This window comes from Leguminivora glycinivorella, chromosome 12, assembly GCF_023078275.1.
Source record: "Leguminivora glycinivorella isolate SPB_JAAS2020 chromosome 12, LegGlyc_1.1, whole genome shotgun sequence".
NCBI classification, from domain to species: Eukaryota; Metazoa; Arthropoda; class Insecta; order Lepidoptera; family Tortricidae; genus Leguminivora; species Leguminivora glycinivorella.
Genome location: NC_062982.1, coordinates 17742410 through 17764958, shown reverse-complemented (window position 1 = coordinate 17764958; position 22549 = coordinate 17742410). Strand labels below are relative to the sequence as shown.

General features: G+C 38.0%; 1 protein-coding gene across 1 annotated transcript in view; it reads left to right on the top strand.

Annotated features, from left to right (window-relative positions):
• The window catches only part of LOC125232027 (translation initiation factor IF-2-like), a 49956-nt gene extending 31616 nt beyond the window's left edge, over positions 1 to 18340 (top strand). Inside the window, exon 2 of the mRNA XM_048137638.1 lies at positions 17717 to 18340. Coding sequence (XP_047993595.1) covers positions 17717 to 18340 — 624 coding nt within the window. The remainder of the gene's footprint in view (positions 1 to 17716) is intronic.
• The last annotated feature ends 4209 nt before the right edge of the window (positions 18341 to 22549 follow it).

Here is a 22549-nt window from a genome sequence, read left to right as displayed (position 1 = left end):
GCGGGTAAAAACGCATTTTATCCACTAGTGGGTCAAGTAATTTGACTTTGAATAAAGTCAAATTAACTGCTTCAAAATTGACAAAAGTAGGTGAATCTAGTAATAAAGATCATTTACCACCTATGGAACTACTGGAAGCACTATTAAACGCATTTTTTGCGTTGTAGTTTCCTCGCTATAGTGAGGGGAAAAGTTTTGTGTTACACTCGGGTGCAAATGTATTTTACTTCTCGTGTGTTAAAAAACTCGCAAGTTCAGGATTGTATTCTAGAACCACTCGCTTCGCTCGTGGTTCAACTATAGGATCCTTTCACTTGCTCGTTTTTCAATTCCACACTCGGCGTTAAAATACAACTTTGCCCCCTTGTATAACAAATAACTATTATTGTGTTAGACTCTTGTATGGAAGTGAGTGCTGGGCCGTCAAGAAGAAGGAGGAGAGAAAGTGCATGTGAATGAAATGAAAATGTTGCGATGGATGTGTGGTGTGACAAGACGGGATAGGATTCGGAATGAGTATATAAGGGGAAGCCTGAGAGCAGCGCCAGTGACAGAGAAGGTGAGAGGAAGCAGATTAGCATGGTATGGGCATGTAATGCGGAGGGATGAAAGCAATGTTATAAAACGAGTGGTAAATATAAAGGTGGATGGCGACAACCGTAGTGAAAGGCCTAAAAAAAGATGGATGGAATGTGTGATATGAGAGTGAAAGGTGTAAGTATGGAAATGACGGCTGATAGAGAGGAATGGAGGAGGAAAATATGCTGCGCCGACCCCAAATAATGGGAAGAGGACAAGAGAATGATGATGAGACTCTGACCTCACTAAGAATCCACACATATCCTTTAAACTCCTTACTTGATACTTAACGTAGGTAGCACTCTTTTTATGCATAGCTAAATAAGGGTCCGACTTGGCAACGTTATAGCGTGATAATAAATAATATAGTAATGTAATATAATAATATAACAATGCCAGAGTTAAATAGTTATAGTATTGCCACGAGTATTTTCGGACTCAGTTAAACACCGTAGCATATAATAGTTTTTCTACGACCATGCACTTAGTTTTTAATAGTTTTCTTGAATAACTTTCGTGAAATTCACACTGTTTCCTGTATTTTGACAAAGGTTTGCACTGTCAGCTCAACTGCCCAAAGCCTTCCCACGCACGCGCGCAGTATGGCTCTGTACCCATGGCAACGCATTGGTATAACGAAACAATGCGTTTTCAGTATTTTCGATACTGCGCGCATGCGCGGAAAGCCGGCGGACGCTGGCTTTGGGGAATATGTAGGGTTTTAAAGATCTATGCACGACCCTGTAAATGACGAATAACAGTTCGGGAGTAGAAAAAATAATAAAAGCGACAATTATAAAACCAATCTAACCGAAAATGATCAAAAGCATACCTACACATCAATTAAAAGTATCCAACGAGACAGCACCTTAAGCCAACTTTAATTAATCATAAGATTTCTTTTCTTTTTCCCGCCGAGGGCGTCAAAGCGTCGAAATCTCGCAATTAACACACAAAGACTAACGATTAATTAACGCTTTCTTCCTCCGCCGCGACGCGACGCGACGCGCTGCGCTCCGCCGCGCTACGCCCGCCGGTGCGCACCGCTCCTAATTAACTTTGCGTTTTTCAGGTGTTTTCAAAGTAGCATTCAAATACTTCCAACTCGAAAACGACTTATATCCATAACTACCGTGTCTTAAAATTGTAATTTATTACATGAATGTTAAGGTTTTCTTATAGAATGATTTGTGTATGGAGTTAAGTTGCGAAGATGGAAGTCGTTGGAAATAGTTTCGTAGTCTTGCGTTTTACTTACGCCGTAAATTAAAGTTTTGTCGCCAACACGTTTGAGTCGGGATTTTCCTTTGATTATTGAGCATGAAATTGTTTTTTGTCGAATGGAATTTGTTTTGATGAACATGCAAGTTTATGTTGCGACTTAAGTGGGTAGGCACTTTCCATGCTGGAAACTGTAATTTTTATTTTCTTTCCTTTTTATAAATTACTTCCAACACCTCCAAACAAATAAATATCAGGCAACACTTTGTCAACTGTCATTGTCTCTTCACAAGCGTAGCGACTGAAATTCTTAAAGGTTGACCCTGAAATCCTAAAATATTCCCTGAAACCAAACTTGCCTCCCCTGAATTTTAATGTCAAGCCATGTCACGAATTCTAAATAAGGGTGCTATTCCGATCGCTCGCAGAGAAAAAGTAAAAATGTCTGTCAAAACTAAGGCACCAAATATGGCCGGGTTCTTACGCTCCACTTTCAAAAATTCATACTTTGTCCATGTTTCTTTAATTCCTTTCACAAAACTGCAAATAATAATGAATCACCTTAGGCGCCGGTACCTTATTATAAAGCTATAGGAAATATTGAGAAGGATTTTACATTCATATTTCTTGTGCAAAAATATTTATTTAAATATTCAAGGCAGAAAGTGCCGAAATTATGAAACGAATTAAATACCTTGGCAAAGAGTAATCATTTTGTAAGAAGCGTTTGGCATCCGTTAGCTCGTTGGGTGGACGACATCCGGAAAATTGCGGGTCACAACTGGATGAGACTAGCTCAGGACCGGGACAAGTGGCGTACTAAAAGAGAGGCCTATGCTCAGCAGTGGGTGATAAAGGGCTGATATGATGATTTTCGCGTACAAACTTTAGATGGGGTCACAGCACGAACAAGTTTTTCACAGAAATCGCGAAAGCGTCTGGTTGAGGTAACTGATGACCGAAGAGCTGGCGACTTCCTCGCACAACGTATCAGCATTGCGATACAGCGAGGTAATGTCGCCAGCGTCCTTGGTACAATGCCTCAAGGGCATATTTTAGATATTAGCTAGCTTGTAAGTTTAGTCTTAGTTTCTTATACAGGTAATTATGTAAATATACGAGTATGTATGAAAATAAACACTAATAAAATATTCAAGGTATGCTCTCTAAAAATGCAGAGACAGACAGACAAGCCCGCGACTCTCCCGCATTAGTCATCAATAGGAATATTATCTGGAATGTTGGGAATTGGCCGAAGAATGGCCGATTTGTGGGCCACCGAGCCGTTTACAGGAATTTTAATAGATGCTTAAAGAAATCAACGTTAATTTATGTATTGTCGGATTTTTTTTAACAGACTTCTGTACGTGTACTTACCTTGGTTAGTTGGTTTTTGTTTTTATGTCACGCCCTACGTAAAATAATCAAGATTTAATTTTCATATGTTTATGTTTATTATTTCATAATTTTAAAAATATAAAAATAAAAACCGGCCAAGTGCGAGTCGGACTCGCCCACGGAGGGTTCCGTACAAACTTTCTTTCAAACTACCTAGTAAAAATAATCTCATATTTTCATATAACTCTAATGTCTCTAATGACTTGACTAGAAGACAAAAGTATAGGCACTAATGAGTATTATTGTGTATAGCGCCATCTCCCGGTCAATTTGCTAACTAATTTGCGCGACCTGGTTTTTCAGGGATAATTCTTTATAATGTTAACCGATTTAAAGTTTTTACTTTATTGGACAGAAGATGGTTTACGTAACATCTCGTATTAATTTGGAGTACGATATACATCCGCAAGTGTGGGTAAATTGAAAGTAAAAATCTGAAAAGATTTTTTGTAAATTAAAAAAAAAGTGTTCAAAATACAAACACGATTATATTTTTCCTGTAATATTTAGCATAAAACCAATGTTTACTAAAATTTTCATAATTTTTCGTTGGTAAACTTCGAAGATAAGGGGGGGGGAACGGTATTTTTTTTTTACATTTTACTTCAAAATATTTTTTTTTCCACAACAAAAAAATTATAAAAAATAGCTTATTTACGTTCAATTTGAGTTCTTTCCAACGATACCCCACTTGACCTAGTAACTTGAAATTTACAGTTTGCCCCCTTTCATTTTGGCCATTTTCTACAGTTAAAATTAATATATTTAAAAAAATTATACTTTCTATTTGTAGAGGTTTACAATGTTCACAACTATTCCAAATTTCAAGTTGATAGCATTCGTAATAGAATAGAATAGAATAGAATAGAAGAAATTTATTCAGAAAACGCTTAAATTTAGGAATTACATAGACAGTACTAATTTATTGTTAAGCGTCACTGAAAGGGTCTCCACTCAGCTTAATGTCAAGATAGTAATAGTTGTCGAGATATTTAGGAATGTGACAGACGGACAGACAGACGGACAGAGTCGCACCATAAGGGTTCCTGTTGTACCTTTTTGGTACGGAACCCTAAAAATGCAATTAAAAATAGATCTAAATATAAACGCTGACCAAATGGAGTACTAACCCTTCAAATAGTGCAACCAGATGCTTTTACAGCAGCACCATAATTTTATTACAATTTTTAACAAGCAATATGTCAATTTCCACCCTCGCCATAATAACATTACTCTCAATCGATGCCGAACGAAAATTACATGGTAAGTAGCCAAATGGCACAAACGCTCACGAAACGAAACGCTCGTATATATCTTTCTCTATCGCTCTTGCGTATTGGCGCGACAGAGCCAGCCTTCATTTCGCGGCGTTTCGTTTTTGTTGCGCGTCGCAGAAATGCCATTCGGCTACGGCACCAGAACCTAAATTAAAACTAAATAAACGCACAAAGTAATGTAGACTTTATTGTTTTGTAATAAATTTCGAAATCGATTGAAACCTGGTAGGTATATCAAGTTTATACATTTTGTAATTAATCTAAATCGATAATTCGATAGCAATGAATTTTGGTCGCAAGAATAATATTTTGTACAGAAATCACTAAAGAGAAAGGTGGATTACAGGTAGAGGCATATTATTATAGCTTTCGGGCCATTCAGTTAAGGGCACTGTTCTATGTAACTGAAACTAAAAAAAAAATACTTTTTCTGGCACAGATTAATCTTTCCTCTTCTCTATAGCCTTCTGTGTAAAAATGTTTAAATATTGGTACAATAACGTCATACATCAAAGTCTTTTTAGTTTTTACTAATGATAGTTAGTGACTAGCTATTGAAGTCATATTCAAAGAAATTGGATCAGTTCATTCATATTAATATTTTTTCTCTCATTCACCACCAAACCTCATCACCTCTTTACAGCCTGTAAGCCTTCCAGATAACCCTTGTTTACCGCTATTCGCTATTTTTCGCTTATTTACGACCATGCATCGCGTGCGAAGCGAGCGCGCTTGCTTCGTTCCTGTCCCATAAAGCCTAGTTACGGTATGTTTGAATATTAAGCGCTAGGTGGGAAATTGGGTATTGTACACTCTACAGTGTATTGAATATGTAAGTGCACGTTTAGATAGTCTTTTTCATCACATTTGCTGTTTAAAGGTATCATCTACGCGTACTGAAGAATAATGTACTATTTAGTTCCCAAGGGAATAATGGATTTAGTTTTAAAAAATAATTCCTATCCTTAAAATACTTCAGGCATAGGATGTTTCAATCAGCCAAGGATTTTTGTTGCACGACCAAAATTTTACTATTAAGCTATAAAAGTGTTATACGGTATTAAAAGTGCATTTTATTTATGTAAATTATGTTTTACGTTTATTTAGTAAATTTCATTCCGTTAAATTGTTATAATTTACAATCTGGCAGTCACACGAACTAAACACGCTTCTTAGCATTATCTGTGGTAGACTTTAAAAAAAAAAAGCTTATTCTTGACCTTTATTTGAATTGAAACGCTAAATGGCTATCTGTCAATACGAAGAATATGTAAATAAACAAATAATTTTAATGAAATAGCGTAACGTTTAATTCGATCATGTAAATTTATAGTGTCCATAATAATATTCACCTTTTTAAATTTCGTCTAAAATTACACAATCAATAAATATCAGGTAAGTACATACGGAGTTTCTCACGGTGGAGTTCACGAATCGTAAATAAAGAAGTAAACCGATTTTAGGTAATAACGCATTTCATATATATTGGAGATGATTATTTATGCCTGTATTGTCGTTAATAATGCAGGATTATTGTCTATTTTAAAAGTATGTTGTTTTAAAAGTATGACAGTTTACTTACTTTTTCCTCTTACAGCGATTATCTATTTCATTTGTTGGTCTCGTTTCCAATTTGCTTGTGCATATTTATAAAATTTGTGATCACTGTTTTTCCCAGTGTTCGTACAGTTTTTACTTTAAATGCAAGGATACGTAAATTTCGCTGTAAAAAGTGACAGTTGGTCCGCCGATGGATTCTTTTTTGGCCACGGTGCGCGCTGCGATCGATTCGTGGTTCTCTCACCACATACTTCGCACCCAGCCAATAAAATATTTTGAAGTATTTGAACAAGTACTTACTTCATACTGGAATAAGAAAAACATTTTCAAATAGGTAGCTCAGTCCAAGTTTAAGCGATGATAACTTATATTCACTAAGCTACTAAAATCGCATTATGGATGAGCAATTAGCCAGTAACCTGAGCTGGCTAACACCTCCAGAACGTCGCCCTTAATGAAGTATTCCTTACAGGATGTCGTTCCTTGAACGTAACATGACCGCAGTCGCACAAGTAACAGGACTTATCATACGACACACATTCAGGCGAATAGCAACTCTATTGAAAAATAGTACATTATGATACAAGTGCAGAAAAAGGAATTTCGAAACGAGTAGCTATAAATTAAAAAACGACTCAATAGTACATTACGATACAAGTACGAAAAAAAGGAAGTTCGAAACGAGTCGCCCGATAAATTACGAATTACGACGTTTTTCAGTACAGATAGCCCTCCGAATTTCGACCTGACATATAATGAACCACTTCTCGCATAGTGTATTACGATATATTTACTGAAATAGTATATTACGATACAAGTTCGTAAAAAAGGAAGTTCCACGAGAAAGGAAATTCGTAACGTATCGATTTAAAACACTCCCTTCGGTCGTGTTTTAATTTATCGCCACTCGTTTCGATTTTCCTTTTTTTCGCCCTTGTATCGTAATGTACTAAGTATATTTTTTCGTTAAATCATTTGTTTACACGAATAAATTTACATTATAGAAACTATTACGACTAAACATTTTTTTTTATTAACTTTAGAAACTCAAAATATGACTCGCGGATTTAATAGTCAAGGTATTATTAAATACTAGCTTTTTCCCGCGGCTTCGCTCGTATTAGAAAGAGACAAAAAGTAGCCTATGTCACTCTCCATCTCTTCAACTTACTCCACTTAAAAACCACGTCAATTCGTAGCTCCGTTTTGCCGTGAAAGACGTACAAACAAACAGACACACCCACTTTCCCATTTATAATATTAGTATGGAAGTAGGTATGGATAGTTATCGTGTATACATATTTTTGACACTTTGAACGCATCTATATATTTGATACCTTCACTACAGTCATAATTATCGTCACTACTTTTTAAAAAACTTGTATCTTCATCTGTCAATGAAAAGAAAATTGTAGTAAGTATGTATGGAATGCATATAGACTTACGAGTACTGCGTTTTAAGTTGGAGGAACAGCGTGAGATACGAGATTTTTTAAAAGTAGTGACGATATGCAATGTTGTACGATAGAAAATTAATAGTAATGAGCATGTAAATGACGACTCTGTAAAACTAGACATAGGGTTGAGATTTGAGTGGTTGAGGGGAGGTACTCAGTTAAGCCTGCTTCAGGTTTTGGCGAGGTGTGAAGCGCCCTCTGGTGTCGGGTTGCGTTGAAATTGGCACTTTATAGTGGTGATATTTTATAAGCATAATATAAGTATTTGTGAGTTGCATTTTGTATACTTATACAATAAACGTAGCGGTTTGAGGTTCTGAATTCATTGTTTGAATTCACAATTATGCCTAAGCATAAGCGGATCTTGATATTTTTGCAGGCAGGATTTTTTTTGACTTAGAAAAGCGCATAACATAAGTTAGTATTTTATCCACTTATAACTATTATTTTTTGCTGAGCTGCCACGCCCATTTTTCCGAATCTATCAGGCAGATATAATTATATGTCTTAAAACTTATTCTTTGCTTTTACTTTAAAAAACATGTAGCTTAAAAAAACACACATACATATGCTAAACCTTTTATATTATATAGATCCTATTAAATAAAGGTAAAGGCTTACTTTGCTATGCACAAGAGTGCAAAGTAATTTCATACAAATTTGAACTTGATGTTCAAAGCTGGCTGTAGGAATTCACGTATAAATGATGATTTTGAATAATGTTAAATAAATTGATGGATTTGATTTAGTTTGATGTTTTACATTTAATATTTTCATACTGTCGGTGTGGTGAAAAATTTTGTGTTTCACTCGGTGGCAAATTTTGTTTAACCTACGTGCCTTGAAACCCTCGCAATGCTCAAGATTGCACATTCTGAATGATATTGGAATCTTTCGCTTGCTCGGGTATCAATTTTGGCACGTGCGGTTAAATAACAACTTTGCCCCCTTGTAAAACAAATAACTAATGTTCTAAACGCAACCCTTTTGCATGAACGTGCCTTTTTCAACCAAATCTATCCCAATCGTTATTTCTAAAACACTTCTTTTCTTGTTTAAATTTAGCAACACTCAATGCTTTTCCAGACACTTTAAAACTGCGAAAACGTTCCGAGAGCGGTCTACAGCTCTACAGATGTAGGTATAAAATAAGACGATAATAACTACGTAAAGGGTGAGGTGTGCAGACGGGGGCACAGCGTATGAGATCACAGTCAGTGCAGTTCGTTTAAACGCTGACATTATTATTATACCTGTGTGGTGACGGGTTAAGAATTTCACCACCCCTTTCTTCCCGCGGGTGTCGTAGAAGGCGACTATGGGATACGGGTTAAATTGTGGCGTAGGCGAGAGGCTGGTAACCTGTCACTGCAATGCAATGTCACAGTTTCGTTTTCTTTCAACCCCTTATTTGCCAAGAGTGGCACTGAAGCTTTAGTAGTTTCATATGTTCTGCCTACCCCTTTATGGGATACAGGCGTGATTGTAAGTATGTTGTATGTATGTATTATTATTATATACCACATAATTTATAGGAGGTAGGGCATAGCGAATGATATTCCGCTTTGTGTGGGGCACAGCACAGCGGATATCATCCAGCTCGAGTCTAGAGCAGAGCCCAACTGGGGAAGTACCTCCACCTTAAAGAAGACCACAGCCAAATAGCACTAGACCCTACTCATAGTGTTCTGTTCCTGCCGGTAAGGCTGCCAGAGCTCAACGAGGGTGCGGTGTGCTAATGACGGAAGGAACTACGTACGGAACTAATTTGTTCCGTCTATTGTCCTTTGAGTCGTCGGCAACCCGAACCCTCCTTAGAACCTGTACACTCCTTTTTTCTATGTACTTAATACAGCAAAAAGGAGTACACTCCTTTTTGGTGTACTTAATACAAGTTTCTAATGGGTTGGCAACGCGCATGTGACACTCTTTGATTTGCCGGCGTCCATAAGTTACAGTGACCGCCTTCCATCAGGCGGACCGTATGCTTGTTTGCCACCGACGAAGTATAAAAGAAATGAAATAAGGGTATTAGGGCATAGGGTAGGCGGTATTAGGCAGCTTAGACAGGCGGAGTAGGCACTGGGCAAGCGGAATGGATAGAGGACGTGATATAGCTCAGATTTCAGTGCCAATCCTTCGCTGATACCATAATGGAACCCATATCTCACAGCCGAATATGCTAGTTTCCTACTAGTATAGGATGTACGTCGTTTACACATAAAACGTAGAACAACGTGTGTGTTACGTATTACAGGCTTCTTTTTTTTTTTGTTCTTTGTATTATAACTCAATCTGTGTCTCATACCTTTGCAGGCATTGAGAAATCAGATTGTGATTGAAATTAGTTTATGATACGAGTAATACAAATGATTCCGCTGATATAAACAGTTGGGGTATAAATGTTGGGGTATCCGGTCGCTTCCCTCAGGAATCTCTATCAGCCTCTCTACTGCCTAAGTCTTACGCCGTCGCGTCTCATACTTCCATATCGATAAGGTCTGATTTCGTATGCGTCGCATCGCCGTCGCGCGACCCTCGCGCGACCGTCGCCCACGCAAGCCACGGCGTTACACGTTTTCAAGACGCCTGAAACCGTTGTTGTTTTTTTTTACAAATGGATGTAGGTAAACTGTTGTGGCAGCAGTGTTGGGTTGGGGTGTCGGGTCGATTCTCATAGGAAGCTCTACCATCCTCTCTATTGCCTAAGCTTCTCTACCGACTAAGTTTTACAAGCGGTTTTTTACAAATGGTTCGGCTGTTGTAAGCTATAGCGATAGAAGTGTTGGTGTCTCGGGTTCGATTCCCACAGGAATAAAGTCTCAACCGCCCACGTTTTACAAATTTTTATTTACAAATGTTTCGGCTGTTTTAAGCTATAGCGACAGAAGTGTTGTTTTGTCGGGTCTGCCTAAGTTTCTGTACTGCCTAAGTTTTACAAGAGGTTTTTTTACGAATGGTCCAGCTGATATAAGCTGTAGCGGCAGAGGTGTTGGGGTGTCGTGTCAATTCCCGCGGGCATCCCTACCAGCGTCATGTTAAATACTTTGATTTGAGCCAGTTTCTAAGGCTCAAATTTATCTACTGCCTAAGTTTTTCAAGCGGGTTTTTTTTACAAATGGTCCAGCTGATATAAGCTGTAGCGGCAGAGGTGTTGGGGTGTCGGGTCGATTCCCGCGGGAATCCCTACCGGCGTGTCCGAGCACGCGAGCTACATCTTTCAAGTGTTGTATTATGTACTTTGATTATATAAATGCGAATCAAACATATCATAAACTGAAATATATATCAAACACTATTTAAAGAATAATTTTTAAGAAAAAAAAACCGCCTTCCTTTGGGGTTCTGGTGATAAATACTTTCAAATGTTGGATTATGTTATCAATTCGTCTGTATATTTTTTAATGTTTGTTATTCGATATCTCCGTGATTTCTGAACCAATTTTGAAATTTGGATGATTCTGAAGTATTTACAGATGAGATTGATGAGAATGATTATCAGAACGGAACTCTAACCAGGGGCGGCTCACTATTCATCAGCAGTTCCACTGCACCAAATGTCACTGTTCTGGACGTAAGTGCATGCTGTTCTTATAAAAATACCAAAGTCACTATAAGTGTGCCGTTCAGATTTGAGGAGTTCCGTTCTGACCATCATCAGCAGTTCCACTGCACCAAATGTCACTGTTCTGGACGTAAGTGCATGCTGTTCTTATAAAAATACTAAAGTCACTATAAGTGTGCCGTTCAGATTTGAGGAGTTCCATTCTGACCATCATCAGGAGTTCCACTGCACCAAATGTCACTGTTCCGTACGTAAATGCATGCTGTTCCTTTAAAAACACAAAAACCACCATATGTATGCCTTTCAGATTTGAGGAGTTCCCTCGATTTCTCCAGAATCCCATCATCAGAACTGGGTTCTGAGAAAAATGGGACCAATCTGTATGCATATACATTCAATGAAAAAAAAAATCGGTCCAGTAACGACGGAGATATCGAGGAACAAACATAAAAAAAAATAAAAAAATACAGACGAATTGAGAACCCCTTCCCTTGAGATTTGGAAGGCGGTTAAAAAGTGACTCAGCCGGCAATCGAATCAAGGTCTTCAGCTTACGTGATCTAAGTGCTTGGGGGCCCGAATGGTGTGGACTCTAGTGGTAAGGACGTTAGTCGCTTATATAACGTTGTTTGTGACTTTAAAAAATCAAAGTAGGTACTTATGTATATTTCAAAAATAATCTCCTTTGTTCCCTTGTCGTCAAACATAATCATTTTACAATTAACGATGCAAAAAGGCATAACAATAAAAATAACTTTTTTGATGTATTATTCCTATCGACACGACGCGAATATGATATGGATAGGATTTGTAAGATAGCTCTGGATATGATAAGGATAGGATTTGTAAATATCAAAAACGATTTTTCTTAAAACAAAACGTAACTCTTGACACCGACATATCCTATCCATATCGTATGTAGACTAGCTTTTGTTTGACGAATCGGATCGTAACGTTACGTTACCTTAGTATGCTTTTATTTGAAGAATAATTATACATATCCATATCCATACATCGACGACAACAACGTAAAATAGGGTACAATCTGCAATTATTTTTTTCAGAAAATTGTACCTTACCCACCAACATACAAGGTGCTATCTGCTACAAAAATAAATCGCAGATTGCGCCTTGTACGTTGTTGTCGTTGACATATAATATTATAAATGGAAAAGTGTGTGTGTCTGTTTGTTTGTCCGTCTTACACGGCAAAACGGAGCGATGGATTGACGTGATTTTTTAAAGGGAGATAATTGAAGGGATGGAGAGTGGCATAGGCTACTTTTTGTCTCTTTCTAACTCCTTAGTTTTCTAAAATGGCGGGTGGAAGTTTGCATGGAGCGTTCAGAAATTTTTGAATTTAATGCGAGCAAAGCCGCGGGCAAAAGCTACTTATTTATATCGTAACGTTAAATGAAAAAAATGAAAATGAAATATTTATTTTTCAAGTAGGCATATTACAATGCGCATATGAACGTCAAATGGACGTATTTATGCAGAATGGGACCAACCCACACAACTATAGTTTTGAGATAAAGCACTTTTTGTTCATAAGTTGCATACAAAAAATATTAATGGCTTTTCTTTTAAAGTTGGATTGTCAAGTGCTAGAGTATGGCATTGTTTATATTGTTTTACTTAAACAAGCCTTGAAAATGGAGTTTTAAGTATAGTTTTCTCTTAAAAAGGCAATGGTTCCTTTTAGCAAAATTAGTTAAGTGAGGGTTGGTCCCTTATTGATTTATAGGTAATCTAAAAGGTTATACAAATATAATGCACAATAAGGGCAGATTTATTTAATAAAGCTACGCCGGCTCTAACCCTACGCCTCAGCCTCGAGAAGATTTCAGTCCCCCCTCAGTTGGGAGGGGGGTATCCACTATGGGACCGGCAAGAAACTCGGCGGGCAACTTCTTTTCAAAACATTACATCTTATAATTAACATGCATTAAATAACAAGATACAATTTAACATGCAAAAGTATTCATCAAAGAATATGAACTGACTAGGTACTCTATGGAAATTAATTCCAATAAATTATATTATTGCTTAATAATACGTCGTTCTTCTTCAGAGAAAACATATCAAATTGTCACAGAAGAAAATGATAATATGAATCTCAATATCATTAAATATGTAATTTACCTACACAACATAAAATATAAAATAATTGATGTGCTTTCTTATCTGAACTGTTAGCTTACTTACAGATTCAAACGGGCTATCTGTATCGCGACAGTGCTACGCAGTGTCGACTCGTAGAGTATGATGTGTAACCCACTCGTGTTACTGGCTCTACATTTTTAACAAAATAGAAACTATTCTTAACTTTTTTTTTCATGTTCGAAATACGGCTTTAAAAGCAGAAAATACCTGCGAACGTAGCCGAATGGCACAAACGCTTACGAAACGCTCTTGCGTATTGGCGCGACAGAGCCGTTTTAGTTAATAACGCATCTAATATGAAGATAATGTGCTACTGAACACAAATAAATATAAAAACCGGCCAAGAGCGTATCGGGCCACGCTCAGTGTAGGGTTCCGTAGTTTTCCGTATTTTTCTCAAAAACTACTGAACCTATCAAGTTCAAAACAATTTTCCTAGAAAGTCTTTATAAAGTTCTACTTTTGTTATTTTTTTCATATTTTTTAAACATATGGTTCAAAAGTTAGAGGGGGGACGCACTTTTTTTTCCTTTAGGAGCGATTATTTTCGAAAATATGAATATTATCAAAAAACGATCTTAGTAAACCCTTATGCAATTTAAATACCTATCCAACAATATATCACACGTTGGGGTTGGAATGATAATAAATATCAGCCCCCACTTTACATGTAAGGGGGGTACCCTAATAAAACATTTTTTTCCATTTTTTATTTTTGCACTTTGTTGGCGTGATTGATATACATATTGGCACCAAATTTCAGCTTTCTAGTGCTTCCGGTTACTGAGATTATCCGCGGACGGATGGACGGACAGACAGACATGGCGAAACTATAGTTGACTACGGAACCCTAAAAATGTACTACTTAACACTGAAAAACGTGAAAACGTATAAACAAGCTACTCTAATATGAGTGTGATTGGGCCGCACTAAAAGTTTATAGCCATGTACTGGAAACTTAACGAGGGTCGCGCTTAACGCCGCCATAAATGTTTACAATCATAACGAAATGGATGCGATAAAACTATAAATTTATATAAACTGAATTAGATGTAGTATGGAGAAAGTGTACTACCGAAATTGGTCATATTTTATTTAGAACCTAAGTATAAGACGTAGAGCCTATATTGCGGGATACCCCCATTTGCCAGAATTTCATTTGCCATAATTTTATTTGCCATCCTATTCAACAATCATAATATTGTTTCTCATAACATCTTATGCCATAATCATTGTTTACTATATTAATCTAGTGCCAGAAACTTTGTTTCCCATAAAGTCAGTTTCCATAATGTCATTTGTCAGAATCATCGAAATCCGTAATTACCACACTCCATACCATCATTTGTCATACAAATTAGCGTCCAGAAAAGTCAATTTCCATAATGTGCTTTGGCAGAATCGAAAACTACTATAATAGGTACTAGAAGGACTAGAGAATGAAACTGCTATCAGAAAGTAGGTTAGGTTAGGTTAGAACTGTGACCCCTGGAAAATGAAACTGCTATCAGAAAGTAGGTTAGGTTAGGTTAGAACTGTGAACCTCTGGAAAAGGAAACTGCTTGAAAAGTAGGTTAGGTTAGGTTAGAACTGTGACCCCCGGAAAATGAAAATACTATCAGACAGTAGGTTAGGTTAGGTTAGAACTACGACCCCTGGAAAATAAAACTGCTATCAGAAAGTAGGTTAGGTTAGAACTGTGACCCCTGGAGAATGAAACTGCTGGAAAAGTAGGTTAGGTTAGGTTAGAACTGTGACCCCTGGAAAATGAAACTGCTATCAGAAAGTAGGTTAGGTTAGGTAATAATATGGGCAACAATTAATATGGCAATAATTGCTTATGGCGTTTGAATATTCTATGAAACCATATTATTGCACTTAATAATATGGCTAACAAATAGTATGGCATTGTATGATTATGGAAGGTAATATTCGGATAAACAACGAGTATGTCATATGATTTTTATGGTAAACAAATCATTCGGGCAAATGAAATTCAGGCAAGTTAGATTCGGGCAAATGAATATTATGTTAAATGACTGTCGGGCAAACAATAGACAACCCTATATTGCAGTATCAAAATATTCCATAAAGCAATTTTTTTTGTGACTTAAAAAAAAAATATAAATGGGCTTACTCTTGGTCACAGATAATATTGGCTCTACTATTAGAGACACGAGACCTAAGGTCTTATTAGACCGGTGATTCGATTGTTTTCACAATTTACGTTCCGATATCGGATGTAGGAAGGATTTCAAAGGCAAAAATCTAAGGTAGCGGCTTAAATCTTTTCCTCCACGGGACAGGCATCTGCCTAGTGTGGAGGTCAGTTTAATTGTATACATGACTGTATTTTCTTGGAAATAAACAAATTTTATTCTTATTTATTCTCAAATATATGGGATATCGGTCCTACATCGGACATCTGATCGGATAATGTGAAAACGCACTAAGTGGGTCAAATCATGAAACTGTTGCCCGATTTAAAGGTTAGGATTTAAAGATAATTTAACTCATGCTAGATTAACCCTAGGTTACCTACTTTCTTGTCATCAACATTCTCTAGTTCATAGCTCTGTGAGTGTGCTAATTTGTCTAGTCTTTAAATGCAAGGCTGTAAGGCTTATCTCTAAGACTCAACCAAAGAATAATACACAAAACTACGTCATATTTTACCATCAATGACCTCAATCTCAATCATTTAGTTCTCAAGATTTAGGTACTTAATAGGTATCATTATCAAGGAAGAAACAAACATAACCTCTTGCAACAGTCGGATGCAAACACTAATACCGCCTCCCGAACCCGCCCGTTGCCATGACAACGAGGTCAACGAACCCACGCCGCACAGCCTTTTTCAACATTTACATTATTTCAGTCCTATTTTAATCAAAATTTATATCAAAATTAGGTTAGGCTTAATAGTATAAAATATCACTTTAAAAAAAATTGCTTGAACATACCTTTAGGTACTTGCGTTTTGTTTTTCCTTGAATTCGAAGCACTTAACTATGGTATAACTAAGTTAAAACTATTGATAACACTAATTTACTAGTTAGAACTAGATATGTTTCTCGTATACAAAATTACAGGCCACCGACAATTCACAACCGATTCTAACCTCGCTTACTTTAATTTATAACTATTTTTAAATGCATTAAAACCTACATGTTATGTTAACGAGCACTGGCCACTAAGAAGGATGCCATTTAAAAAAGTTCACATATCGATGAACGTAATTTAAAAAACTGAAAATGGAACAAAAACGTTCGCGTGCCCGTACATGTCATCGAATGCGACCGCGCGGCAGAGGCACAAAGCGACAAACATAATGATGCACTTACGAATCTAATCCACGAATAAATAGCAACCGTACTTGATTACAATAAGGAGCTGTATTGACACGCCGCGTAGCAAATATAACTCGGTTAGGTTATACGTTTCTATTCCATTTTCGAATTCTGCTGTGGAAAACTCGCTTTTCTCCTGTTCATGTAAATGCCAATTTCCTTTCTAAGTCAAAAACCTCTTCTAATTTATACCATAATTGGTGGTAACTAAAGTCGAAATCTGTTTGTGTTTTCAGGCAGACAATGCGCCACGCAATGACGTTTGCACAAAATGAGAGGGTAATATACGGTTGTGGGGGTTAGAGGGGGATGGCAGATGTAGGGAAAGGTAAAGTAAGGGTGCATGTTGCGTCTGGCACGTCAGGCAACCCATAAAGAATCGATCTTGAGTTGAAGACGCTATGCGAAACAGCATGCGATACGTATTGGGGAATTTATTGAAGTTTTTCAAGGTTAGGTTCAGTTTTCCTAGTCCACGTACAGAAATTGCATGGAGAAATAATTATGAATGAATTCGTTAGTAAATTCGATATTCAATTTTGCAGTTCACTGTACAAATATTTTTTATTAAAAAAACAGATATTAGTTAGAATTTTATTGGGTATAAGATTCACAGTTGGATAATGTCATGTAGGTGAAGGAAGTAGGTACATATACTTTTACCGAACTGTTATTTAACAGAAAAATGTATATGAAAAATATTAAAACAACACAATAAATAAAAAATACAAAAATAGAAAAGCCCTTTATTTCTTGCATACATTTTCAAATTTAGTACAAGTACAAATACCTACTTAAATATTATAAAACTACCTTTTAGTGAATAATCGATGGAATCAGGCGTTACTTTGCGGAAATCCATGTTAATCGTAAACTAGAACTTTCCTTTGCTAATCCGCAAAAAGAGAAAGGGCTGCGTTTGGGGGTTCTGGAACAGTTGGAGATAATTAGGTACAACAATAGGGGGTTAATCCTTAATGAGCAGTTGAATGTTGCGTCATCGCCGTTATTACGAATTTTTCCATCTACCTTGCTTGGTAGGGGGGGTGGACAAAGTATACGATTACCTTTTAGTGACTAAAATTTTTACTTAAAAATTACATAACATTTTTTTTAATTAGTTTTGCAAGAACCCCTCTGCAGGTAAAGGCTCCAAATAATGGAAATGAAATCCGACAACCTCCACTGCAGTTGAGTGATGGCTCCGTCGTCGCTCCAGCTCGCCCCGAGGCCCCCAAGCCGGGGGCCCCGACCACCACCACATCACACAGCAGCCACGCGTCTGCCGCAGCGCTCGCTGTGGCAAAAGGACAGCAGGCCGCACCCCGCGCGGCCCCCAGCACCTGCAGAACACGCAAGCCGAGCGCTGGCCCCCGCAAGGGCGCCAAACGCGCTCCTACTCGCTCCGCGGCGCCCCCACAGGGTGCCGCGGAATCTGCCAACCCAGCACCCGCCGCAGTCTCCCCGACCGGCCCCGGACCACCGGCCGGCCACTGCCCCCGACGGCAGTCCGCCGCGCCGCTACACGCGCGCCCGCCGGACGAACGCCGCCACCGCTGCCAGCCCTCACGAGCCGACAGCCCAGGACGACGAGCAGGGTACCTCGTCGCCCCCGACAACCCACGCAAGCCTAAAGGACACCAGCCACCCCACAAGGACGACGGAAATGGAGCACCCGTCGCCCCCACTACGCCGCTGACAGGCCACCTGCCAGCCGCAGACTGGCCACCAACACCAACGGCGGCCAGTTCAAGAAGCCACGCCTAGAAGGCACCCGCTCCACCCACTGAGCTTGCGTCAGGCCTGTCCCGGTCAGACGGGCTAGACGCAACTCACCGAAGCCACAGCCCTCAATGAGGGCGACGAAAAGACCCGCCCACTGTCGTGGGCGGCGGAAGAAACCGCCAAAAATCCTAAACAGAGGATGGGAAGGCCACCGATGTCCTCAACAGAGGATTCGTCGATGAAGACTCGATCGATCGATCGGGGACGATCAGTCAGTTGCGGGACTTCGGACCGTCAACATCAGCTCCTGAGGATGCCTCGTAGAGAGGCGAAACACGTGTCGAGTTTTGTATTTTTGGTGGTGGGTTGTTATATTTATTTGCGTATTTATTTTTATTTTTGCGGTGGGAGGGTGGGAAAATTAATTGCATGTAAAAAATACGCAAGTAATTATAACAGGTTAGCACTGATTGACTTGCACGTTATTAATTCGCGGATTAGCAAAGGAAAGTTCTAGTTTACGATTACCTTTTAGTGACTAAAATTTTTACTTAAAAATTACATAACATTTTTTTTAATTAGTTTTGCAAGAACCCCTCTGCAGGTAAAGGCTCCAAATAATGGAAATGAAATGACATGAAATGGAACTAAATAATGAGGGGGCACACAGACAATTTATCCCGCCAGGCGGCGCCTGTGCAAGTGTCTAGACATGACACTGTTTTTTATATGTGAGAGAGAGAAAAACATATCTTCTCGTTTTCACGTATGAAATTCTTTATCTGAGCAATTGATACAATACCTATAAATATGACAGTTACGCACAAAGTGGAGCCCTCATTTAATTTCTATTATACAGTATGTAAACTAACGAAAACCATTTACTGTAACCCGTAAATGTCCAGGTGATACTGAGAAACTTTTACTATGGGACCAACACCCAAAACGCGAAATAAAAATTTACTCTCCCATAGGTAATACTTACTATAAAATAAAACTACCTATGAAACTGTCAGAAGATATTTTCGTGATTTCGGGGTTGATCCCATAGTAAAAGTTTCTCAGTATCACCTGGACATTTACGGGTTACAGTAAATAGTTTTCGTTAGTTTACATACTGTATATTGCACCGTACAGATTCCTGTTAGCAAAGAATGCACCGTACGAAGGATTAATACAAGTATGAAGTAGTCATCTCATCTAGCTCAGTCACAAACGCATGTTTAGAGTATTTCCTTTGATTGCTAGTTATCTAGATCCGCGCGCGCGCCGCTCATTGTCGGGATCGGGGGAAGCCGCACTTAAAACGCCGGTGCAAACCATTGGTAACTAGCGATTTTTTTTTTATTAACAGTGTGTGTATACAACGAGACCCATTATTGAGTAGATGGGGAGGCAGAAAGTATAATAGTATACTGTACTTAACTAATAGAACGATTTTGGGAGATTTGGGCTCCGTGCCCGCTATGCTCTCGGTTTCATGGCCCTGCTATAAATATGACCCGACCTCTCAAACTTTCGATCTCTACGTGCTTGGTACCTTCCTTTTTTGTTACCAGATTTCAGGAACGTTTCATGCAAACTACCTCGGACATTTTGGGAAACCTAGTGGAATCTTAATCAGCATCATAGACTCTATCAGCGTACCAATTTTTATCAAAATCGGAGACGTGATCCATATGTACAAACTTTCCGGGAATTGCTCAGGTTACGGAAACTCACAGCCATTTAACACATGACGGCGGTACGTTATTTCAGTTCAACACTTGGTAGCCACATATCTGAAGCTACCGCGAAAAGCAGCAGTGATAATATGACGAGCCAACGACAATCTGTGTAAAGAATCTCTTGAGTTCCCGTCGGTGACTAAGGTTACCTCTGGAATAGGTAATTTTATTATATTTTATTATACTTCCTTTGCCTGTGGTCTACACAAGATGCAGTGAATCGGCAGCTGTATGCTGGACCCTAGCAATTCCGTAGGGTTTTCTTCATCTCCGTCGTTCGTCGTCCACAAGTAGGGTGTAAAAGCACCTAAAAATCCATAGAAATTGTGGGTTCTCTTGTCTTCAGTTAAGCCATTAACACCTTAATTGTCTAGTAAAACAAAGAAAATCACTTTAACATGGACGCCCCCTATCGTACCCCTATATTTATCAAATAAAATCGCATCTCACTAGTCCCTTGCACCACACCAACGTTATTCCGCATTCCCTTTGCCGCGCTCCAAAGAGATCTCGCAGCAAACTTTTCGATTCCACTGAAGACGGGATACTTGAAGGGTATGGATGCCGTGAGCTCAACAGATGAGTTTCTTCGAGCGTGGGCTACTAGTTGAGAGTTTTAAGAGTTTAGCAGCGAGTATGAGGACGTTGAGGTAAGTTTGATGTCAATTTGAGCGTATAAAGGAATTATCGAAACTCAATTTCCTTCGCTATCATTGCTGTTAACGTTATTCGTGGTAGTGATACACAGGGCCGGATTAAGGGTAGAGCGAGTGGAGCGGCCGCTCTAGGTGCCACATGGTAGGGGGGCGCCAAAATCGAGAATGTGGAAAAATCCATACAAAATATTATACATTGCGAAGGCGCGCACATATTGTCCCTTTCCTACTCTGTGTGATGAAATCCATAAATTTTGTATTGCGCTAATCTTCACATTATGGCATTACTAAATATGAAAAAAAAAATTCTCTCCGTTGTAAAACTTCCTGCCAAGGGCGCCCAAACTCAAACTCGCTCTACCCTGATCGAGTGCACGGGCCGGCACTGGTGATACACGATTAGTTTATGTGACAGACTATTATAAAATGAATATAATTCCCTACCAACAGAGAAGTACGTAGTTTTGTTTAATATGACTGTATGGTCATATTAAACAAAACTACTTCAAAGCAAAATCTGTTCCAGTTCCCTTCACTCAAAAACAAAATACATTTTTTTCTTTTTATACCAAATCCTTGTTACCCTTTGATGTAACGTTATGTTAAAGTTTCGTGCACATGTCAAAGCAGAAAGCCTACGACGGGCCATTACCAGGATGAGTGCCAGTGACACACTTCCGAACTGTCAAAAAGTTTGGCAAGACGCCCGGTGTACAGCGTAGGTAATTTATATGGAAATACTTTGATAGCAATATTGTTCCTGATTATTATATTGATTTACTAATAATAGTCGTGTTTATATTTACTCCACTTTTCAAATTATAATTTTGACGACCGGTCTGGCCTAGTGCGTAGTGACCCTGCCTGCTAAGCTGCGGTCCTGGGTTCGAGTCCCGGTAAGGGCATTTAACTTGTGTGATATATGGATGGTGATAAGCAATAATGTGTCAACCCACAAAAACTAAAAAAATGAGATTTTAATGCCATGTTATAGCTGGATTTTTAAACTTCTATTTGCAAAAATGACCTTTTCATTTTGAAAATTTTTACTATCCCAAAAGTAAAAAAATAGGTTAACACAAATCCTATATCGTGTGTTGCCTGTTTTGCATTAATGTGTCAAGAACCTTAACTTATTATAGTAATTGGCAGAAGACATATTTAAATTACAATAATGTGTTATGAGGGTTGACTCAACGATTTTTTTACACTTGACTCATTCTTGCAAAACGCAAAAAATGACATAGTTACCCACTATGAGACTTGAATGATTATTGCAAAATGATATTTTATTCGTTGTTTTATGCTACGACCCGTGTTATAAAACATAAGTCATTATTGTTAAATTATGTTCGGGTCATAAATTGTTCGTTTTTGGTGTAAGTACCATGACACTATATTGTAAAATATAACTGTTCATATTAATTTATGTTTGAATAAGTTATGACTTAGTCCATTAGTATATTTTTGCACATGAATGGTAAATTCAGTACGAAATTGAACATTTTAAGTCATGAATATACATATTCGTTATTATAATTTGCAAACATTTTTTACAAGTACGTGTTTATATAAAAATCTAATATAAGCTACTATTTTTTTATAATTACTAATTACATTAAGACGTGTTAATGTATGCATAAAAATATTGTTTGATTTTTGAATACTTACTGAATGGTAGTTTATTATTTTGTTAAAGATATTTTATGTTTTGTTCTTGTACAAGTCATGAGTATTCATAATTTTAACGATTTTTTGTTGAAAAAGCACAGATAATTTAAATATGGGTCTAGAAATGATCATTACTCTAATAGTTAATTTATAGTATTTTATTCAACAGGCGTTTAAAGGAGGTCAAGAAATATGAG